The sequence below is a fragment of the Stegostoma tigrinum genome, chromosome 1 (genome assembly GCF_030684315.1).
Source record: "Stegostoma tigrinum isolate sSteTig4 chromosome 1, sSteTig4.hap1, whole genome shotgun sequence".
NCBI classification, from domain to species: domain Eukaryota; kingdom Metazoa; phylum Chordata; class Chondrichthyes; order Orectolobiformes; family Stegostomatidae; genus Stegostoma; species Stegostoma tigrinum.
In genome coordinates, this window is record NC_081354.1 from 182487193 (window position 1) to 182504734 (window position 17542).

General features: G+C 47.5%; 1 protein-coding gene across 1 annotated transcript; it reads left to right on the top strand.

Moving 5' to 3' along the window:
- Positions 1–5530: 5530 nt before the first annotated feature.
- On the top strand, positions 5531–16761 carry mrps26 (mitochondrial ribosomal protein S26). Its single transcript, XM_059650519.1, has 4 exons — positions 5531–5834; positions 7854–8000; positions 12257–12380; positions 16197–16761. The coding sequence occupies exons 1-4, from the start codon at positions 5632–5634 to the stop codon at positions 16344–16346; spliced, it is 624 nt and encodes a 207-aa protein (XP_059506502.1). The 5' UTR covers positions 5531–5631; the 3' UTR covers positions 16347–16761.
- Positions 16762–17542: the final 781 nt, after the last annotated feature.

Sequence of the window (17542 nt, forward strand, 5' to 3'; positions counted from 1 at the left end):
TCCCACAGTGCACACATATTAGGTGGGATACTGTGAATAGTGTCCAGGAATGTGCAGGCATGGTGGGTTAGCCATGTGAAATGCAGAGTCACAGGGTTGCAGGGGGATCGGACAGGTTGAGATGCTATTCAGAGGGTCAGTGTGGTCTTGATGGGCTGAATGGCCTGCTTGGGGTGATTCTATGACCTCTGTTTTTCTTTCTGATTGCCTTCATCTGCAGTTCTTTAAGCTTTTCTTTAAGATATGAGAGGGAACCTGATAGAAGTGTTGGTTATGAGTGGTATTAATCTGATGAATAGGAAGACACCTTTTCCTGTGAGCAGATGGGTCATTCCACCAGGGGGTATGGATTCAGGTGCGAGGTAAAAGGGTAGGAGGAGAGCTGAAGTTTTTTTTAAAATCAGGGGGTGTTTGGGAGTTTGGAACTCGCTCACAAATAAAAATGGTTGAGTCAGAAACTCTCACAACATTTAAGCAGTTGTTTAGATACTCACTTGTGTTCCCATAGCCACAAGGGCTTTGGGCCAAGAGCTGGAAAATGGGTTTAATGTGATAAGACCTTTGTTGAGGAGTGCCGACATGATGGGTTGAACGGCCTCAGTCTGGGCTGTAAGTGCATACAACCCTAAAAGCTTACTTATTCCGGCACAAGAGGAGGCCACTCCTGGAACGGTAACACCATTTGTTTAAGAATTTAAAGTTTGTTGAAAATAATTGGAGTGGTTATCACATGTGACAAAATGGCGACTGTGCAAATATAGCCAGTGAGCTCTTAAGACCATTAGACCATAAGACACAGGAGTGGAAGTAAGGCCATTCGGTGCATCGAGTCCACTCCACCATTTAAATCATGGCTGATGGGCATTTCAACACCACTTCCCTGCAGTCTCCCCATAGCCCCTGATTCCTTCTGAGATCAAGAATTTGTCGATCTCTGCCTTGAAAACATTTAACGTCCCGGCCTCCACTGCACTCCGTGGCAATGAATTCCACAAGCCCACCACTCTCTGGCTGAAGAAATGTCTCCACATTTCCATTTTAAATTTACCCCCTCTAATTCTAAGGCTGTGCCCACGGGTCCTAGTCTCCCTGCCTAAAGGAAACAATTTCCCAGCGTCCACCCTTTCTAAGCCATACATTATCTTGTAAGTTTCTATTAGATCACCCCTCAACCTTCTAAACTCTCATGAATACAATCCTAGGATCCTTAGCCGTTCATCATACGCTAAACCTACCATTCCAGGGATCATCCGTGTGAATCTCTGCTGGACATGCTCCAGGGCTAGTATGTCCTTCCCGAGATGTGGGGCCCAAAATTGGACACAGTATTCTAAATGGGGCCTAACTAGAGCTTTATAAAGCCTCGGAAGCACATCGCTGCTTTTATATTCCAATCCTCTTAAGATAATATTACATTCGCTTTCTTAATTACGGACTCTACCTGCAAGTTAACCTTTAGAGAATCCTGGACCAACACTCCCAGATCCCTTTGTATTTCTGTTTTACGAATTTTCTCACCGTTTAGAAAATAGTCCATGCCTGTATTCTTTTTTCCAAAGTGCAAAGCCTCACATTTACTCACATTGAATTTCATCAGCCATTTCCTGAACCACTCTCCTAAACTGTCTAAATCTTTCTGCAGCACCCCCCACCTCCTCAGTACCATCTGCCTGCCCACCTATCTTCGTATCATTGGCAAACCGCCAGAATGCCCCCAGTCACTTCATCCAGATCATTAATATATGAAGTGAACAGCTGCGGCCCGAACACTGAACCCTGTGGGACACAACTTGTCACCGGTTGCCATTCCGAAAAAGAGCCTTTTATTCCAACTGTCTGCCTTCTGTCAGACAGCCAATCCTCAATCCAAGCCAGTAGCTCACTTCGAACACCATGGGCCCTCACCTTACTCAGCAGTGTCCCGTGAGGCACCTTATTGAAGGCCTTTTGGAAGTCTAGATAGATAACATCTACTGGGTTTCCCTGGTCTAACATACTTGTTACCTCTTCAAAGAATTCTAACAGGTTTGTCAGGCACGACCTATAGGGCAGAGGCAGGAGAAGCATCTGCACCATTGGTGAAACAATGATCTGTGAGCAGGGGTAGCACCGTCAATGAGGGGTCAGAGGGTGAGGACAGGCAGAGCTGAGTGGGGGGGCACAAATGTCACATGGGGCATTGAAGAGACAGTGTGGAGGAATGCTGGCTTGCATCCGGATTTGGAGGGGGAGAAGGGTGTCTGGGAATGAAGGAACGGGAAACAGGAGCAAAGGCACAAGGTTGGTCCGAAATGTGAGTGTGGGAGTGAGGGGCAGTGGCAGGGGCATGGATGACGTGGGCTTTCACCTCCACCTGAAATGGTGTTGCAGTGCAGGGTGTTGTTGGCCTGCACTGGAAGAACGTGAGATATCAACTTCAAACAAAATTCTTTTTATTTTGTCACACCAGGTACTTGATTTTATATTCTACAGTGCCATCTCTCGACAGGCGGCTGTTCCCATCACTTGCGAACTACATCTGCTTACTTTGTGCCACCTAGAGGCGACGTTCAAAAGATACCCTACAATTGAAACATTGTGTGGAGAAATAGTGAGGAACAGTGGTCAGACCATGTGGAGACACCCCCGGTCCTGGTCTGCCGCAGAAAACCCTTGGAGAGAGACTGCAATGTGTATCTTTTTATCTCTGCTTCTTGTTTCTCTGACCTGTGGTTAGACACCGTCTAGCTGCAATGTAACTTTTCTCTTCTTTAATCCTCTAAACCGTAACTAGGCATTAGACCTCAGTACTCTGTACGTAAGATGACACTGTGAGTCAGTGACACTGTTACACTGTAATTAATCTGTCAGGAATGAAGTTCTATCTAGATACCTTTGTGAGTGGCAACTCATAAACTTCTCATTACTCATCTGAGTATATGTGACAATAAAGCTAATTCATTCATTCAAAAAAATACAAAGACATGGTGGTAATATAACAAGGTGTGGAGCTGGGCGAACACAGCAGACCAAGGAGCATCTTAGGAGCAGGAAAGCTGACGTTTTGGGCCGAGATCCTTCATGATGAAGGGTCTCGGCCCAAAACGTCAGCTTTCCTGCTCCTCTGATGCTGCTGGGCCTGCTGTGTTCATCCAGCTCTACACCTTGTTATCTCGAATTCTCCAGCATCTGCAGTTCCTATTGTCTCTGACATGCTGGTGAGGCTTTTCAACTTATATTCATTAGGATATTAACTATCAATTGGTGACCAATCAGTCCCTTCTTCCTGTCCCAGTGTAAATTGTTAGATAATAAAATGTGAGGCTGGATGAACACAGCAGGCCAAGCAGCATCTCAGGAGCACAAAAGCTGATGTTTTGGGCCTCGACCATTCATCAGAGAGGGGGATGGAGAGAGGGAACTGGAATAAATAGGGAGAGAGGGGGAGGCGGACCGAAGATGGAGAGAAAAGAAGATAGGTGGAGAGAGTATAGGTGGGGAGGTAGGGAGGGGATAAGTCAGTCCAGGGAAGACGGACAGGTCAAGGAGGTGGGATGAGGTTAGTAGGTAGATGGGGGTGCGGCTTGGGGTGGGAGGTTAGGGAGGCAGAGACAGGTTGGACTGGTTATGGGAGGCAGAGGGTGGGGGGAAAGAGCTGGGCTGGTTGTGTGGTGCAGTGGGGGGAGGGGACGAACTGGGCTGGTTTAGGGATGCAGTAGGGGAAGGGGAGATTTTGAAACTGGTGAAGTCCACATTGATACCATTAGGCTGCAGGGTTCCCAGGCGGAATATGAGTTGCTGTTCCTGCAACCTTCGGGTGGCATCATTGTGGCACTGCAGGAGGCCCATGATGGACATGTCATCTAAAGAATGGGAGGGGGAGTGGAAATGGTTTGCGACTGGGAGGTGCAGTTGTTTGTTGCGAACTGAGCGGAGGTGTTCTGCAAAGCAGTCTCCAAGCCTCTGCTTGGTTTCCCCAATGTAGAGGAAGCCACACCGGGTACAATGGATGCAGTATACCACATTGGCAGATGTGCAGGTGAACCTCTGCTTAATGTGGAATGTCATCTTGGGGCCTGGGATAGGGGTGAGGGGGGGGGGGTGCGGGGGCAAGTGTAGCATTTCCTGCGGTTGCAGGGGAAGGTGCCGGGTGTGGTGGGGTTGGAGGGCAGTGTGGAGCGAACAAGGGAGTCACGGAGAGAGTGGTCTCTCCAGAAAGCCGACAGGGGTGGGGATGGAATAATGTCTAGGGTGGTGGGGTCGGATTGTAGATGGCGGAAGTGTCGGAGGATGATGCGTTGTATCCGGAGGTTGGTGGGGTGGTGTGTGAGAACGAGGGGGATCCTCTTTGGGCGGTTGTGGCGGGGGCGGAGTGTGAGGGACGTGTTGCAGGAAATACGGGAGACACGGTTGAGGGGGTTCTCGATCACTGTGGGGGGAAAGTTGCGGTCCTTAAAGAACTCGGACATCTGGGATGTGCGGGAGTGGAATGTCTTGTCGTGGGAGCAGATGCGGCGGAGGCGGAGGAATTGGGAATAGGGGATGGAATTTTTGCAGGAGGGTGGGTGGGAGGAGGTGTATTCTAGGTAGCTGTGGGAGTCGGTGGGCTTGAAATGGACATCAGTTACAAGCTGGTTGCCTGAGATGGAGACTGAGAGGTCCAGGAAGGTGAGGGATGTGCTGGAGATGGCCCAGGTGAACTGAAGGTTGGGGTGGAAGGTGTTGGTGAAGTGGATGAACTGTTTGAGCTCCTCTGGGGAGCAAGAGGCGGCGCCGATACAGTCATCAATGTACCGGAGGAAGAGGTGGGGGTTGGGGCCTGTGTAGGTGCGGAAGAGGGACTGTTCCACGTAACCTACAAAGAGGCAGGCATAGCTGGGGCCCATGGCCACCCCCTTAGTCTGTAGGAAGTGGGAGGAGTCAAAAGAGAAGTTGTTGAGTGTGAGGACAAGTTCGGCGGATGAGGGTGTTGGTGGAGGGGGACTGGTCGGGCCTGCGGGACAGGAAGAAGCGGAGGGCCTTGAGGCCATCTCCATGCGGAATACAGGTGTACAGGGACTGGACGTCCATGGTGAATATGAGGTGTTGGGGGCCAGGGAATTGGAAGTCCTGGAGGAGGTGGAGGGCGTGGATGGTGTCATGGACGTAGGTGGGGAGTTCCTGGACCAAAGTGGAGAAAATGGAGCCCAGATAGGTGGAGATGAGTTCGGTGGGGCAGGAGCAGGCTGAGACGATGGGTCGACCAGGGCAGGCAGGTTTGTGGATTTTGGGAAGGAGATAGACCGCGTCTCCCCTATTTCCCGCAACACGTCCCTCACACCCCGCCCCCGCCACAACCACCTTTCTACAGTTTGCTCTGGAGAAGCATGCAACTCTAATTTGAAAATTCATGTCCACGAGGTGTTACTTTCAGAAGAATGTTTGCTGGCTGGCAGACTGCCTGAAGTGGTTAAAGTGAAAGGGGCTTTTGTTCCCTTCCTGCATGTCCCAGAAAAGTGGGGAAAAATAGGAATTGCAGCTTTAAGACCTTTGGCCGGCGGAAGTACTCGCGGTTTCCGGTAAGATGGCGGCGCCCATGTGAGAGGCGGTGATCGCCTGTCTCGGTGCCGGCGGCTGACTCTCCCCGTCCCCAGGTACAAGGTCCGCGGGACGATGTGGGCTCAGTGCCGGCCCCTCCTGCTCGGCCGCTGTCGGCCCGCCCTCAGGATCCCCTTCCGGGGCCGCAAGTCCCGCAACGACCCGCCCGCCAAATCCAAGGCTGATCGGCTGCGGGTCCCGACACCGGTGGATCCGGCGGAGCTGCTGGTGGTGAAGGAGCGGTACCGGCAACACGTGGCTCTGATCGGGGCCCTCAGGTCAGTGCCGGGGGAGGGGGCGGTGTGGTGTGTGGGGAACGTCGGGCTGCGCACGTGTTGAGGAGAGCCCAGAGTGACGTGGAGGAGAGGGGGGTGGGGAGAGTCCTGAGCGATGGGGGTTGGGGGGTGGGAGAGGGGGATGGAGGAGATGGGGATGGGGAGAGCCCTGAGCGATGTGGGGGTGTGGGGGATGGAGATGGGGATGGGGAGAGCCCTGAGCGATGGGGGGGGGGTGTGGGGGATGGAGGATGGAGGAGATGGGGATGGGGAGAGCCCTGAGCGATGTGGGGGTGTGGGGGATGGAGATGGGGATGGGGAGAGCCCTGAGCGATGGGGGGGGGGGTGTGGGGGATGGAGGATGGAGGAGATGGGGATGGGGAGAGCCCTGAGCGATGGGGGGGTGTGGAGGATGGAGGAGATGGGGATGGGGAGAGCCCTGAGCGATTGGGGGGGGGGTGTGGGGGATGGAGGATGGAGGAGATGGGGATGGGGAGAGCCCTGAGCGATGGGGGTTGGGGGGTGGGAGAGGGGGATGGAGGAGATGGGGATGGGGAGAGCCCTGAGCGATGGGGGGGTGTGGGGGTGGAGGATGGAGGAGATGGGGATGGGGAGAGCCCTGAGCGATGGGGGTTGGGGGTGGGAGAGGGGGATGGAGGAGATGGGGATGGGGAGAGCCCTGAGCGATGAGGGGGGGGGGGGGGGATGGAGGATGATGGGGATGGGGAGAGCCCTGAGCGATGGGGGGGATGGAGGATGATGGGGATGGGGAGAGCCCTGAGCGATGGGGGGGATGGAGGATGATGGGGATGGGGAGAGCCCTGAGCAATGGGGGGTGGGCTTGGGGAGAGCCCTCGGGTAATAGATGGGGGTCGGGGTGTGGAGAGAGCCCTGAGTGATGGGGGGGGAGGGGGGCGCGGATAAGGCTGTAGGGAGAGCCCTGAGTGATGGGGGGACATTTTGGAGGACAGCCCATCAGTAATAGACAGTGGGTGAGAGACACCTATCTTAATAAAGAGGTGGGGAGGCCGACTACTGATTGAGAGTGAAGAGCCTGTCAATAATGGACAGAAACACGAGCCCAGAACCAGGGCTCGCAGTCTCAAAGTAAGGCCTTTTTAGAGATGAGGAGGAATTTCTTCACCCAGACAGTGTTGAGCCCGTGGAATTCTTTGCTACAGGAAATTGTTGAGACCAAAGCTCTGGAGACTTTCAAGAGGTGCAGACCAAGTTTTTTTTAAGACTGGTATGTCAATGATGCGGAGCTGATGGTGTTGGGCTGGTCTATTATAGTCCTTTGTCAGGTGTTAATGTGGCTCTGAAAGTTTGTGTTTCCAAATAAACCTGTTGGGCTACAACCTGGTGTTGTGTGAATTCTGACCTTGAAAGTATCAAGGATATGGGGAGAAATAGGGAACCGGGTATGAAGTTGGATGTTCAGCCATGATTGTATTGAATGGCAGAGCAGGTTTGAAGGGCACAATGGTCTATACATGCTCCTATTTTCTATGTGCCAAAAGCATAATCGTTCTTGTCAAGAAGAAAGTTCCACGTACTCAATTGCATTAATGTGTGAACTTGTAATGGTCAGATCATCTGTTTCTTGAGGACAAAAGCTGGTCATAACCCAAGGAGTTTCCTTGCTGTACTTTGTAATAGACCTGTGGGATCTTTAAAAGCTACCTGTGGAGGCAGATAGAGCCTTGCTCTCAGTTCTCACTTTAAACATAGCCCCTGCAACAGTGCAGCACTCCTTCAGCGTTGCATCTGTAGTGTCAGTACAGATTTTCTTCTTGTGTCTTTGAAGTGGGGCTGTGAACCCACACTTTCTGAACAAAGAGTGCTACCCAGTCAGTCACCATGAGTGCTGATCGTTCCGTATATCAGGGAACTGGAAGTTGCAGGACTGGGCTTAAGCCTCTGATACCTGCTGGTGGGTTTGAAATTGTATTGTCTGTCCACACCCAAAAGATGAAGTGAGCAGAATTTGATCTTGTTTCTCTTCAACCTCTGGAATGGAAGGGCTGAGTTTAAGGAGGAAATGCTACGCAAGCGTTATGAAGAGGAAGTGGGCTCTCTGGCCGAGGAACGAGCACAGTTAGAAGCTGAAGAACATCAGAAGCTCATGGCTTTCAACAATTTGGAGAATGAACGACTCCGAAAAATACGGTGAGTCAAACATCTTTTAATACAACAACAAGCATGGGATGCTGGAGAAACTCAGCAGCATCTGTGGGGAGAGAAACAGAGTTAATATTTTGAGTATGGTATGACTTCTTCTAGACTCTGAGTTACAAAATTGTCAGCCTGCTTAGTTGTCAAACAGAGGCCTCGGGGTTCAGATACATGGTTCTTTGAAAGTTGCATCACACGTCGACAGGGTGGTTAAGAAGACACTTAGCACACTTGGCTTTGTTGCTCAGACCCATTGAGTGTAAGAGTTGGGATGTCATGTTGAGGTTATACAGGATGTTGGTGAGACCACTTTTGGAGTGACGTGTGCAGTCCTGTTCGCCTTATTATAGAAAGACTATTATTAAACTGGAGAGGGTTCAGAAAATATTTACCAGGATCTTGCAGGAATTGGAGGGAAAGGCTGGGGCTCTTGATCATTGGAGCGCTGGAGGTTAAGAGCTGACATTATTGAAGTTTGTAAAATAATGAGTGCATTGATTGAATAGAAAAAGTATTTTTCCTAGGATGGGGGATTTCGAAACTAGGGGGTATATTTTTAAGGTGCGGTGAAAGATTTAAGAGGGACCCGAGGGACAACGTTTTGACCGAGTGTGGTTTGTATCTGGAATAAACTGCCAGAAGAAGTGGTAGATACAGGTCCAGCTAGAATATTGAAAAGACCTTTGGACAGGTCCATGAGTAGGAAACGTTTAGAGGGATGTGGGCCAAACACAGGTAAATGGGACCAGTTTAGTTTGGCAAACTCGATGTGGACAAGTAGGACTGAAGTGTCAGTCTCCATGCAGTATGACTGTGACGTCCAGAATTGAATGAGCAGAAATCCTTAAACGCTGAGAAGACTGAAGCCATTTTTTGGGTCCCTGTTTCCGATCTCTTTTCATTTAACTTCAGACTTGTTTCAGCAACATCTGAGATTAACCCAGTCTGTTCATGGTCTTGATGTCACATTTGATCTTTAATGTGAGCTTCCAAGCTCTCGCTTGTGGCATTTGAAATGCTATCTATTTCCACATCTGTAACATCACTCAACCTCGCCTGTCTCGTACGTTTACTGCTGAAATCGTGCCTTCATTACCTCTCGACTAGGCTTGACTGTTCCAGCTCGCTTTGAGTTAGTCTTTCACATTCCACCTCTGAGGTTATCCAAAACTGAGCTCTGAAGAGTCATACTGGACTTGAAACGTTAACTCTGTTTCTCTCTTCGCAGATGCTGCCAGACCTGCTGAGTTTCTCCAGTATAGGGAAACAACTGGGAAAGCTCTGAATAAGAGAATTCATCTCAAAGTGGAGAGGCAAGGTTTGGTGGTCAGGGATAGTTGACATGGCTTTGTCAGAGTGAGATCATACCTTTTAAAAATTGACTGAATTCTTTAAGGAGGTGACCAGGTGTGTCGATGAGGGTGGTGCAGTTGATGTAGTTTATGTGGATTTCTGAAAAGCCTTTGTGAAGATCCCACATAGGAGCCTGATAAAGAAGATAAAAGCATGTGGGATTCACGGTAACTTGGGAAAATTAGATCCACATTGGCTTAGTGGTAAGAGTCAGAAGGTGTTGTCACTGTTCGTGTGAGTGGAGCCCAGTGTGCAGTGACATACCCCAGGGATCAATGCTGGGCCCCTTAATGTTTGTGTACTTACAAATGATGTAGGTGAGAAGGAAGGGCAGTGATTAGCAAGTTGAAAGATTGGTCAGGTGGTTAGTGAGGAAGAAGGCCTTAGGCTACAGGAAGATAGAGATGGATTGGTCAGTTGAGCAGACCATAACAGATGGAATTTAACCCTGATAAGTGTGAAGCAATGCACTTTGGAAGATGGAACTGGACAATGGAGCACTCAATGAATGACAGGACGCTAGGAAGCTCAGGAACAGGGGATCTCTGGATGCTTGCCTACATGTTCCTGAAGGTGACACACCAGGTTTATAGGGTCATTAAGACCCTATAAAGGACACTCTCGCCTTTAATCAATGATAACATTGATTATAAGAGCCGGGAAGTCATGTTGGAGCTTTACAAACCTTTGGTTCAGCTACAGTTGGAGTACTGTGTACAGTTCTGGTCATCACACAATGGGAAGGATGTGATTGCACTGGAGGGCTGCAGAGGTAATTTGCGAGGATGTTACTTGGGATGAGAGGCTGGATAAACTTGAGTTGTTTTCTTTAGAGTAGAGAAGGCTGAGAGGGGATCTGATAGAGGTATGTAGGATTATGAGCAGTGTGGATAGGAAGCAGCTTTTCCCCTTCGTTGAAAGGTCAGTAACAAGGGGGTATAATTTTAATGTGAAAGGCAGGATGTTGAGAGGGGATTTGCAGAAAATCATTTTTATCCAGAGAATGCTGTGGGTTTGGAATGCACTGCCTAGGAAGGCAATTGAGGTGGGAAACTTCACAACTGTTACAAAATACGTGGATGAGCACTTGAAAAGTCATAACATTCAAGATTTTTGGCCAAGTGCTGGAAGGTGGGAAGAGTGTAGGTAGGTTGCTGCAGACTTGATGAGCTGAAAGGCCTCTACTGTGCCCTATAACTCTCAGATTTCCAGCATTCACAGTATTTGGCCATCATCCAATACTCTGTGGCCTGTGTCGTAACGCACACCACACTCCATTCCCCTGTCACCTTGTGCTTATTGAGCTATAAATGGTTCTTGGTCAAGCAGGACATACAATCCTGCCATTGTGGGAGCAGGCCATGTGGCCTGTTGAGTCCACACTGACCCTCCAAAGAGCACCCCACCCAGATCCACGCCCCTACTCTATTCCTGTAAACATGCATTTCCCACAACTAATCCACTTAGCCTATCCATCTTTGGACTGTAGGAGAAAACCCACGCAGACACTGGGAGAATGTGCAAACTCCACCCAGACAGTTGACCGAGGGCTGAATGGAACCCGGGTTTCTGGTGCTGTGAGGCAGCTGTGCTAACCACTGAGCCACCATGTCGTCCCAATGTCTTGATTTTAAAATTTCCCTCCACGGCCTTAGCCCTCCCAATCGCTGTCATCTTCAGACAGCCTATCATCCATCATACCTGCAGATCTCTAATACTGGTCTCCATGCATTCCCAACTTTAATCACTCCACTATTGGTGCCTGTCTTGAGTTACCTATGTCCCAAACACTCTGTCTATCTGTTGTTATTCTCGTTGAAGGCAATTCCTGATATCTACCTCCTTTGAGCAAGCATTTGGCCCTAATATACCTTGTGTAGCTCAGCATCATACTTTCTTTTATAATGCCCTCGGGAAGGGCTTGGAACAGTTCGTCATGTTAAAAGCACTAGAAAGAAGGGTCTAGGCCTGAAACGTCAGCTTTCTTGCTTCTCTGATGTTGCTTGGCCTGCTGTGTTCATCCAGCTCTACACCTTGTTATCTCAGATAAATATAAGTTGTTGAGTCTCACACTTCACTGAGCCATATTATATCACAGCTACCTTATTCCAGTGAAATTTACAGCAGAGAAATGGGCCATCAGTCCAACTAATCTATACCATAAATCTCTCCCTCAATTTATCATCTCATCCTATTGGTCAGCCCATTCATTCTATTTTGTGATTATCTGGTTTCCCTTTAATACATGCTACTTATCTTAACTGCTCCACGGCAGCACGGTGGCTCAGTGTTTAGCACTGCTGCTTCACAGAGCCAGAGACCCGGGTTTGATTCCACCCTCAGGCGACTGTCTGTCTGTGTGGAGTTTCCACATTCTCCCCGTGTCTGTGTGGGTTTCCTCCGGGTGCTCTGGTTACCTCCCACAGTCCGTGGATGTGCCATGCCCATGGAATGTGCAGGATTATAGGGCAGGGGGATGGGTCTGGATGGGATGATGATCAGAGGGGCAGTGGGCCAAATGGCCTGGTTCCTCACTGTGTAGAGATTCTAGCTGTTAGTATGTTCAGTGATCTCCCTGATCTCTTTGTAAAGAGGTTTCTGCTGAATTCCTGTTTTGATTTCTTTGCGATTGCCTTAGACTGATGGTCTCGAATTGTGCTGTCTCCCACGAGTAGAAAAGCAACTCCCTGTGTCTACTGTTTTAAAAATCCATAAGGTTGGTGATTGAGGAGTGTGAAATCACAGTGTTTCATGTTACCCCACGGTAGTGAATGGGCATGGTATTAAAATCTTTATTTGTTTTTGTTTTAAATTGCGAGAAAGGGCAAATCGATGAGGGAAAGTAACACCCAGATATGTTTAAATTAATGCCTTTTGTATTTGGGTTTGTACGGCAGTGAGGAGCGACTACAAAGAGAGGCAGAAGAGGAGCAGGAGCAGAAACTCCAAGCAGCCATCACCAGAGAAAAAAAACAGAGTGAATTCCTTAAGGAGAAGGAACAGGAAGTACTGCAGCTTCAGGTATACAGTGAGCATGGGCGCAACGTATAGCTTCATTGTCACAACTCCAAATGTTACACATCCAGTGTAATCTTCCCATCGTGCTGTCCCCACCGGACACTCTCAGGGCAGGGGCAGCACAGGGTTAGATAGAGAACAAAGCTCCCTCTTCACTATCCCCATCAGATACTCCCAGGACAGAGACAGTAGTGGATTAGAGTACAGCTCTTTCTGCAGTGTCTCCATCGAACACTGCCAGAACAGGGACAGCACTGGGTTGGATAAAAAATAAAGCTCCCTCTACACTATCCCTATCAAACTCCCCCAGAACTGGTATGGTGTGAGATTAGATAGGGTAAAGCTCCCTTTACAATTGCATCAAATAATTGCAAGGTAGGTAAAACATGTTCGATACAGAATAAAACATTCTCTGTTGTTTCATCAAACTCTCCTCAAACAGGGGGAAGTGTGAAATAAGCATTCTAGCCATTTGGCTATTGCACTTTACATTGTCTAACCTTGACTGAGTTGCAAATTCTTATGCACAGTTTATCTTCCCAGCATTCTCACATACGTTTTCAAGTTAAGGGGAAGCTGAGAGACAAGAAAATCTTTTTATCCATACAAACTCTGCTGGATTTAAACTGTGCTCCCAGATAGATTGTACCAAAGAAATGGATTTCTCATTTGCCATTGAAAGTGTACTTGTGTTAATTAATCATTGATGGTGCGGTTGTGATATCATTAATAATCATTAAAGATATATCAAAATATCACTCCAGTTTCTCCCCACACAGCTGCTTTGCCAATTAGTCCAGCATTGTGGAAGCTCCCTGCTGCTTTATGGTTCTGTTTTCCAGTGTTAAGGTCATTACAACCTACATTACGTTATCCCCTCAACATAGAAAAGCATCACAAGGAACTTCTGCAGGAACATTGTTGGATAAATAATGAAGATATTGCATTACAAATGGAAACACAAGAACAAGGAACCTAATGCCCGGTCAAATATTTAGGAGGGAAGAAAAGTTTGGGGAAGTAATTCCAGAGCTTGTGTCCTGAGAACTAAAATGACTGGTGCAAAGGAGATGGGGAAAGCACAAGAGGTCAGAGCTGTACAGCCGTGGAGCCCATGGAAGATGGTTACGGTTCCAGAAGTGCTGCTACTGGAGCATACTGGTTGAGATCTGAAATAAAAACAGAAGACTCTAAAAATACTCAGCAAATCTGCGGAGAGAGAAGCAGAGCAGTTTATGACCTTACATCAAAACGCCATGGATGCTGCAATGAGCTGGAGTCGCAGAGCTGTACAGCGCAGAAACATGCTCTTTGGTCCAACTTGTCCATCTCGACCAGAAATCCTTGATTAATCCAGTCCAATTTTGCCAGCATTTGGCCCTTATCCTTCAAAAACCTTCCTATTCACATACCCAAGCAGATGCCTTTTAATTGTACCTACCTCACCACCACCTCTGTCAGCTCAATCTATGCACACACCACACTGTGTGGAAAAAGTTGCCCCTTGGGCCCCTCTTAAGTATTTCCCCTCCCACATTAAACCTATGCCATCCACTTCTGGACTACCCACCCCGGGGAAAAGACCTTGACTATTGACCCAATCCATGCCCCTTGTGATTTTTTAAAAAATAAACCTCTATAAGGTCTCTCATCAGCCTCCGACACTCCAGGGGAAAAGGCCCCAGCCTGTTCAGCCTCTCCCTATAAATCTTTTCTGGACCCTTTCAAGTTTCACAACAGCTTTCCTAGACCTAAATAGCCAGATCGTGTGTTTCAGTCATGTTACTCGTTGGGGTGAGCTGAATTTGCCATTTTCATCAGCTTGACAATTCCTGGTTTTGATTTTGCAGAATCGCAAGTCTGAATGACCCACGTTTCTGAACAGTATCTATGGAGAGAGACAGAGTTAACATTTCAGTGCAGTGACCCTACATCAGAACTGCACAGATGCTGTCTGACCTATTGAGCATTTCTCACTTTCACTTGGTAACCCATCTCTACATAGTACAGAGGGGTAGGCACCAAGTGGCTTTTGAGATAGAAGATCACCCATTAGTTGAAGGGATGAATGATATACTCCTGCTCCTAGTTTGTATGTTTCAGCTCGGGGTTGTAGGTAACATCTGGGTAGTGGGTGGAGGAGCTCTGAACCTACCAATAATCATTTCTTCTGCTATAATTAGGCAGCTCTTGTATTTTGGAAATCTGCTATGGATCTGGCCATTCCTGTCTGCAAGGAAATGTGCAGTCCTGGAAAACTCATACGAATGGCAATCTTTGTGGCAAAAGGTGGTTCGTACATCAGCGATTTTTGATCTTGACAAAACTTGTAACATGAAAGTTGTCCAGCTCAACATTATTCGCGATCACCTTCCTCAAGAGCAAATAGGGACAAGCAATAAATGCTGGCCAGGCAGCGATGTTCAGGTCCCACGAGTGAATTAGAAAAGTTCTTGTTTCTGGGATCTGGCTGTGCTGTTTTGATGGTAACTCTGGACAACCAGATGCCACAGCTCGATAAATCAGATGCAAATATTTTGTAAGTTGATTAGAATGGTGGTTAATCACCAAAAGAAATTCACACAAGGCAGAAGTTCTTCAACAGCTGGACGTAAGTTTATGACATGAAATAGGACAAAATAATGTTATAATCTTATATAGGTTATAAGGTTAAATTGAAGGCACTTAGATCCTAACACAAATTCAAAACAAAGTGTCAAACTGTCTCCAACACTATCCATTACTAAAACCAAATTCGATAGAAAAATTCCTCTTAAACTCAATTTTTAAAAATCTTAATTGACATTTTCCAATTTCATTTCCCCTGATGGCTGAGGCTGTTTTTCATGATTCATTTCCAAGTCTGCTGGTATAAACCTTTCACAGTCCTGATTATCCTCAACATTTTTAGTTCTGACAACCAGAAGGTTTCCACGCACACTCTCCTGGCTTGGAATATACCGAGACTGAAAACCACTTCAGCTGTGAGGGCTTTTTTTTTGTTCTCTCATGAGATGTGAGTGCCACTGGCTTGGCAACCCATCTTTCAGTCTGCTTGAGAGGGTAGTAGTGAGCTGCCTTTTTGAACTGTTGCAGTCTATGATCTTACTCTGTCGTAAACCGATAAACCCGCTTCCTCTAGAAAGACTCTCTTCATTTAAGCGGAAGTCTTGTTCTTCTGAAACTGCAGCTTTCCAACCTGAAGTCAGAAGTAAGCTCACTGCTTTAATTTGTTTATTCTATCTGTTCTAAACTCAACAGTAGGAATACTTTATCCATTAACATTACATGACTGTTCGGAATCTGCCAGCTCCTATTTTAAATCTAAATCTCGAAAATGATTATAATACGTGCAGTTTGCAGACTGTCTGCCGTACAGAGTTAAAGTGATGTAAAGCATGGGAACAAACCCTTCAGTCCAACTCGTCCATACTGACCAGTAAATTGGTCTCGTCCCAACCGCCAATATTTGGCCTCTGTCTCTTCCTCTTCATGTACCCATCCGGATGCCTTTTAAATGTCCTGCGTTGGGCCATCTCAGAAACTGTCTAAAACATTGGGAGATTGCAGATATTTTTAATCAAACTGTTCAGACATAATATGACACTCCTCTGAAGCAATTGTGTGTGAGCATGGGACTCCAGACCCTGAGGTAGGGACACCACCACTGCCACATAAGCCCCTAGATCGAAAATATGCCACGCGATACAGACCCTGATGTAGTATATAAGTGATATGCAAGTTTGGAAGTTGACACAATCAGCATGAGAAGTCTGCCTTTATCAATCCTCTTTCACCTTCTGTCTTTCTGTCTCTCAGGAGGAGGTGAAGAATTTCATCACTCTGGAAAACCTGGATCAACGGATAGAGGAAGCTCTGGACAATCCAAAAAATTACAACTTTGCCATTGACATGGAGGGCAGGTTCGTAAGGAGCCCTGTGAAGCAGGAGGCCACACAGCGTAGCTGAGTAGCCACTGCATCTGAACCCTACACTGTTCTGCCAAGCTCCCTTCTCTGAATCGTTTGGGGCTGGGGTGTCATTGACATGCAAGATTAGGAAGGGAAGTGATGAATGCCTTCAGACAGTGAGAAATTATACATTAGGTTGATTAATTTAGCATGGTTGAGGTATGTCCTGACCTTATAATCCAGTAACATTTAACATCTTCAAAGGCTTCTGAGCGTTTGGTGCCCCCAAATTCGACTTGTCTATTGCATATGTCCAAAAGAGCTGTTTTCAGGGTGTATATCATGAGTTTTTTTTCAGAATGTAAAGTCAGTTGATTTGCTTGTAAACTCCCCTGAGTGTTGTGCTCTGCAACAGTAAATATACTTTAATAAGGCTGGAGTTAAATTGCACCAATAAATACAACTCAATTTGTGGTCTGGGTGTACATTGTGTCAATAAATACAACAGTGGGTGTCCATAACCTGTAATATATTAAGGAAAGAGGAAGTTTATAATCTGTGCACGCAATAAATATAATTGAGAAAGCCTTAATTTCTTTTCTTCATTCTCACAATGTGAGTACCATTTATAGCCGGTCCCTAATCGCACAGAGGCCAGTTAGAGTCAACCACGTTGCTGTAAATCTGGAGAAACACATAGGCCAGACCAGGTGTTAATTGGGTTATCTGACAATCAGCAATAGTCTCATATTATCAACAGACTTCTAGATTTCATTTTATGTTTAATTCACGTTTCACCATCTGCCACGACATATTTGAACCTAGGCCCCCAGAGAATATGACCTGGGTTTCGGGATTAGCAATCTAGCAATAATACCAGCGGGCCATTCCCTCTTCGATAAATGTGACGGCTGTGTGCATTATGTTATAAATACAAGGGTCTCAATTTGGCTGCACTTCAGCCCTGTGCTCCTGAGCTTTGGGCACCTAGTGCAGAGGGTGGGGGCAGATCAGAGGACCTCCTCATGCGTCTGCTCCTGGCCCTGACCAGGCTGGCTATAAACCTGAATCCATGCAGTGGGCCATAGAGGGCGTCATGTCTGCCGACTGCCCCTATTTGGTGGTTATGATTGTGCCTGGGTACGCTTGGAGAAGGAGCACACGGCATGCATCAGTGCTGTTGATGCCTTTAGAGAGAGGTGGGCATCGCAGGGGAATAACAGTGCCTCCTCTTCCCCCTCCAACTCCATTTTT

Coding starts and splice junctions, on each gene's coding strand:
- mrps26 (XM_059650519.1), top strand. CDS start 5,632: ATGTGGGCTCAGTGCCGGCCCCTCCTGCTCGGCCGCTGTCGGCCCGCC. Junction 5,835..7,853: donor GCTCTGATCGGGGCCCTCAG/GTCAGTGCCGGG, acceptor CTGGAATGGAAG/GGCTGAGTTTAAGGAGGAAA. Junction 12,381..16,196: donor AGGAAGTACTGCAGCTTCAG/GTATACAGTGAG, acceptor TCTGTCTCTCAG/GAGGAGGTGAAGAATTTCAT.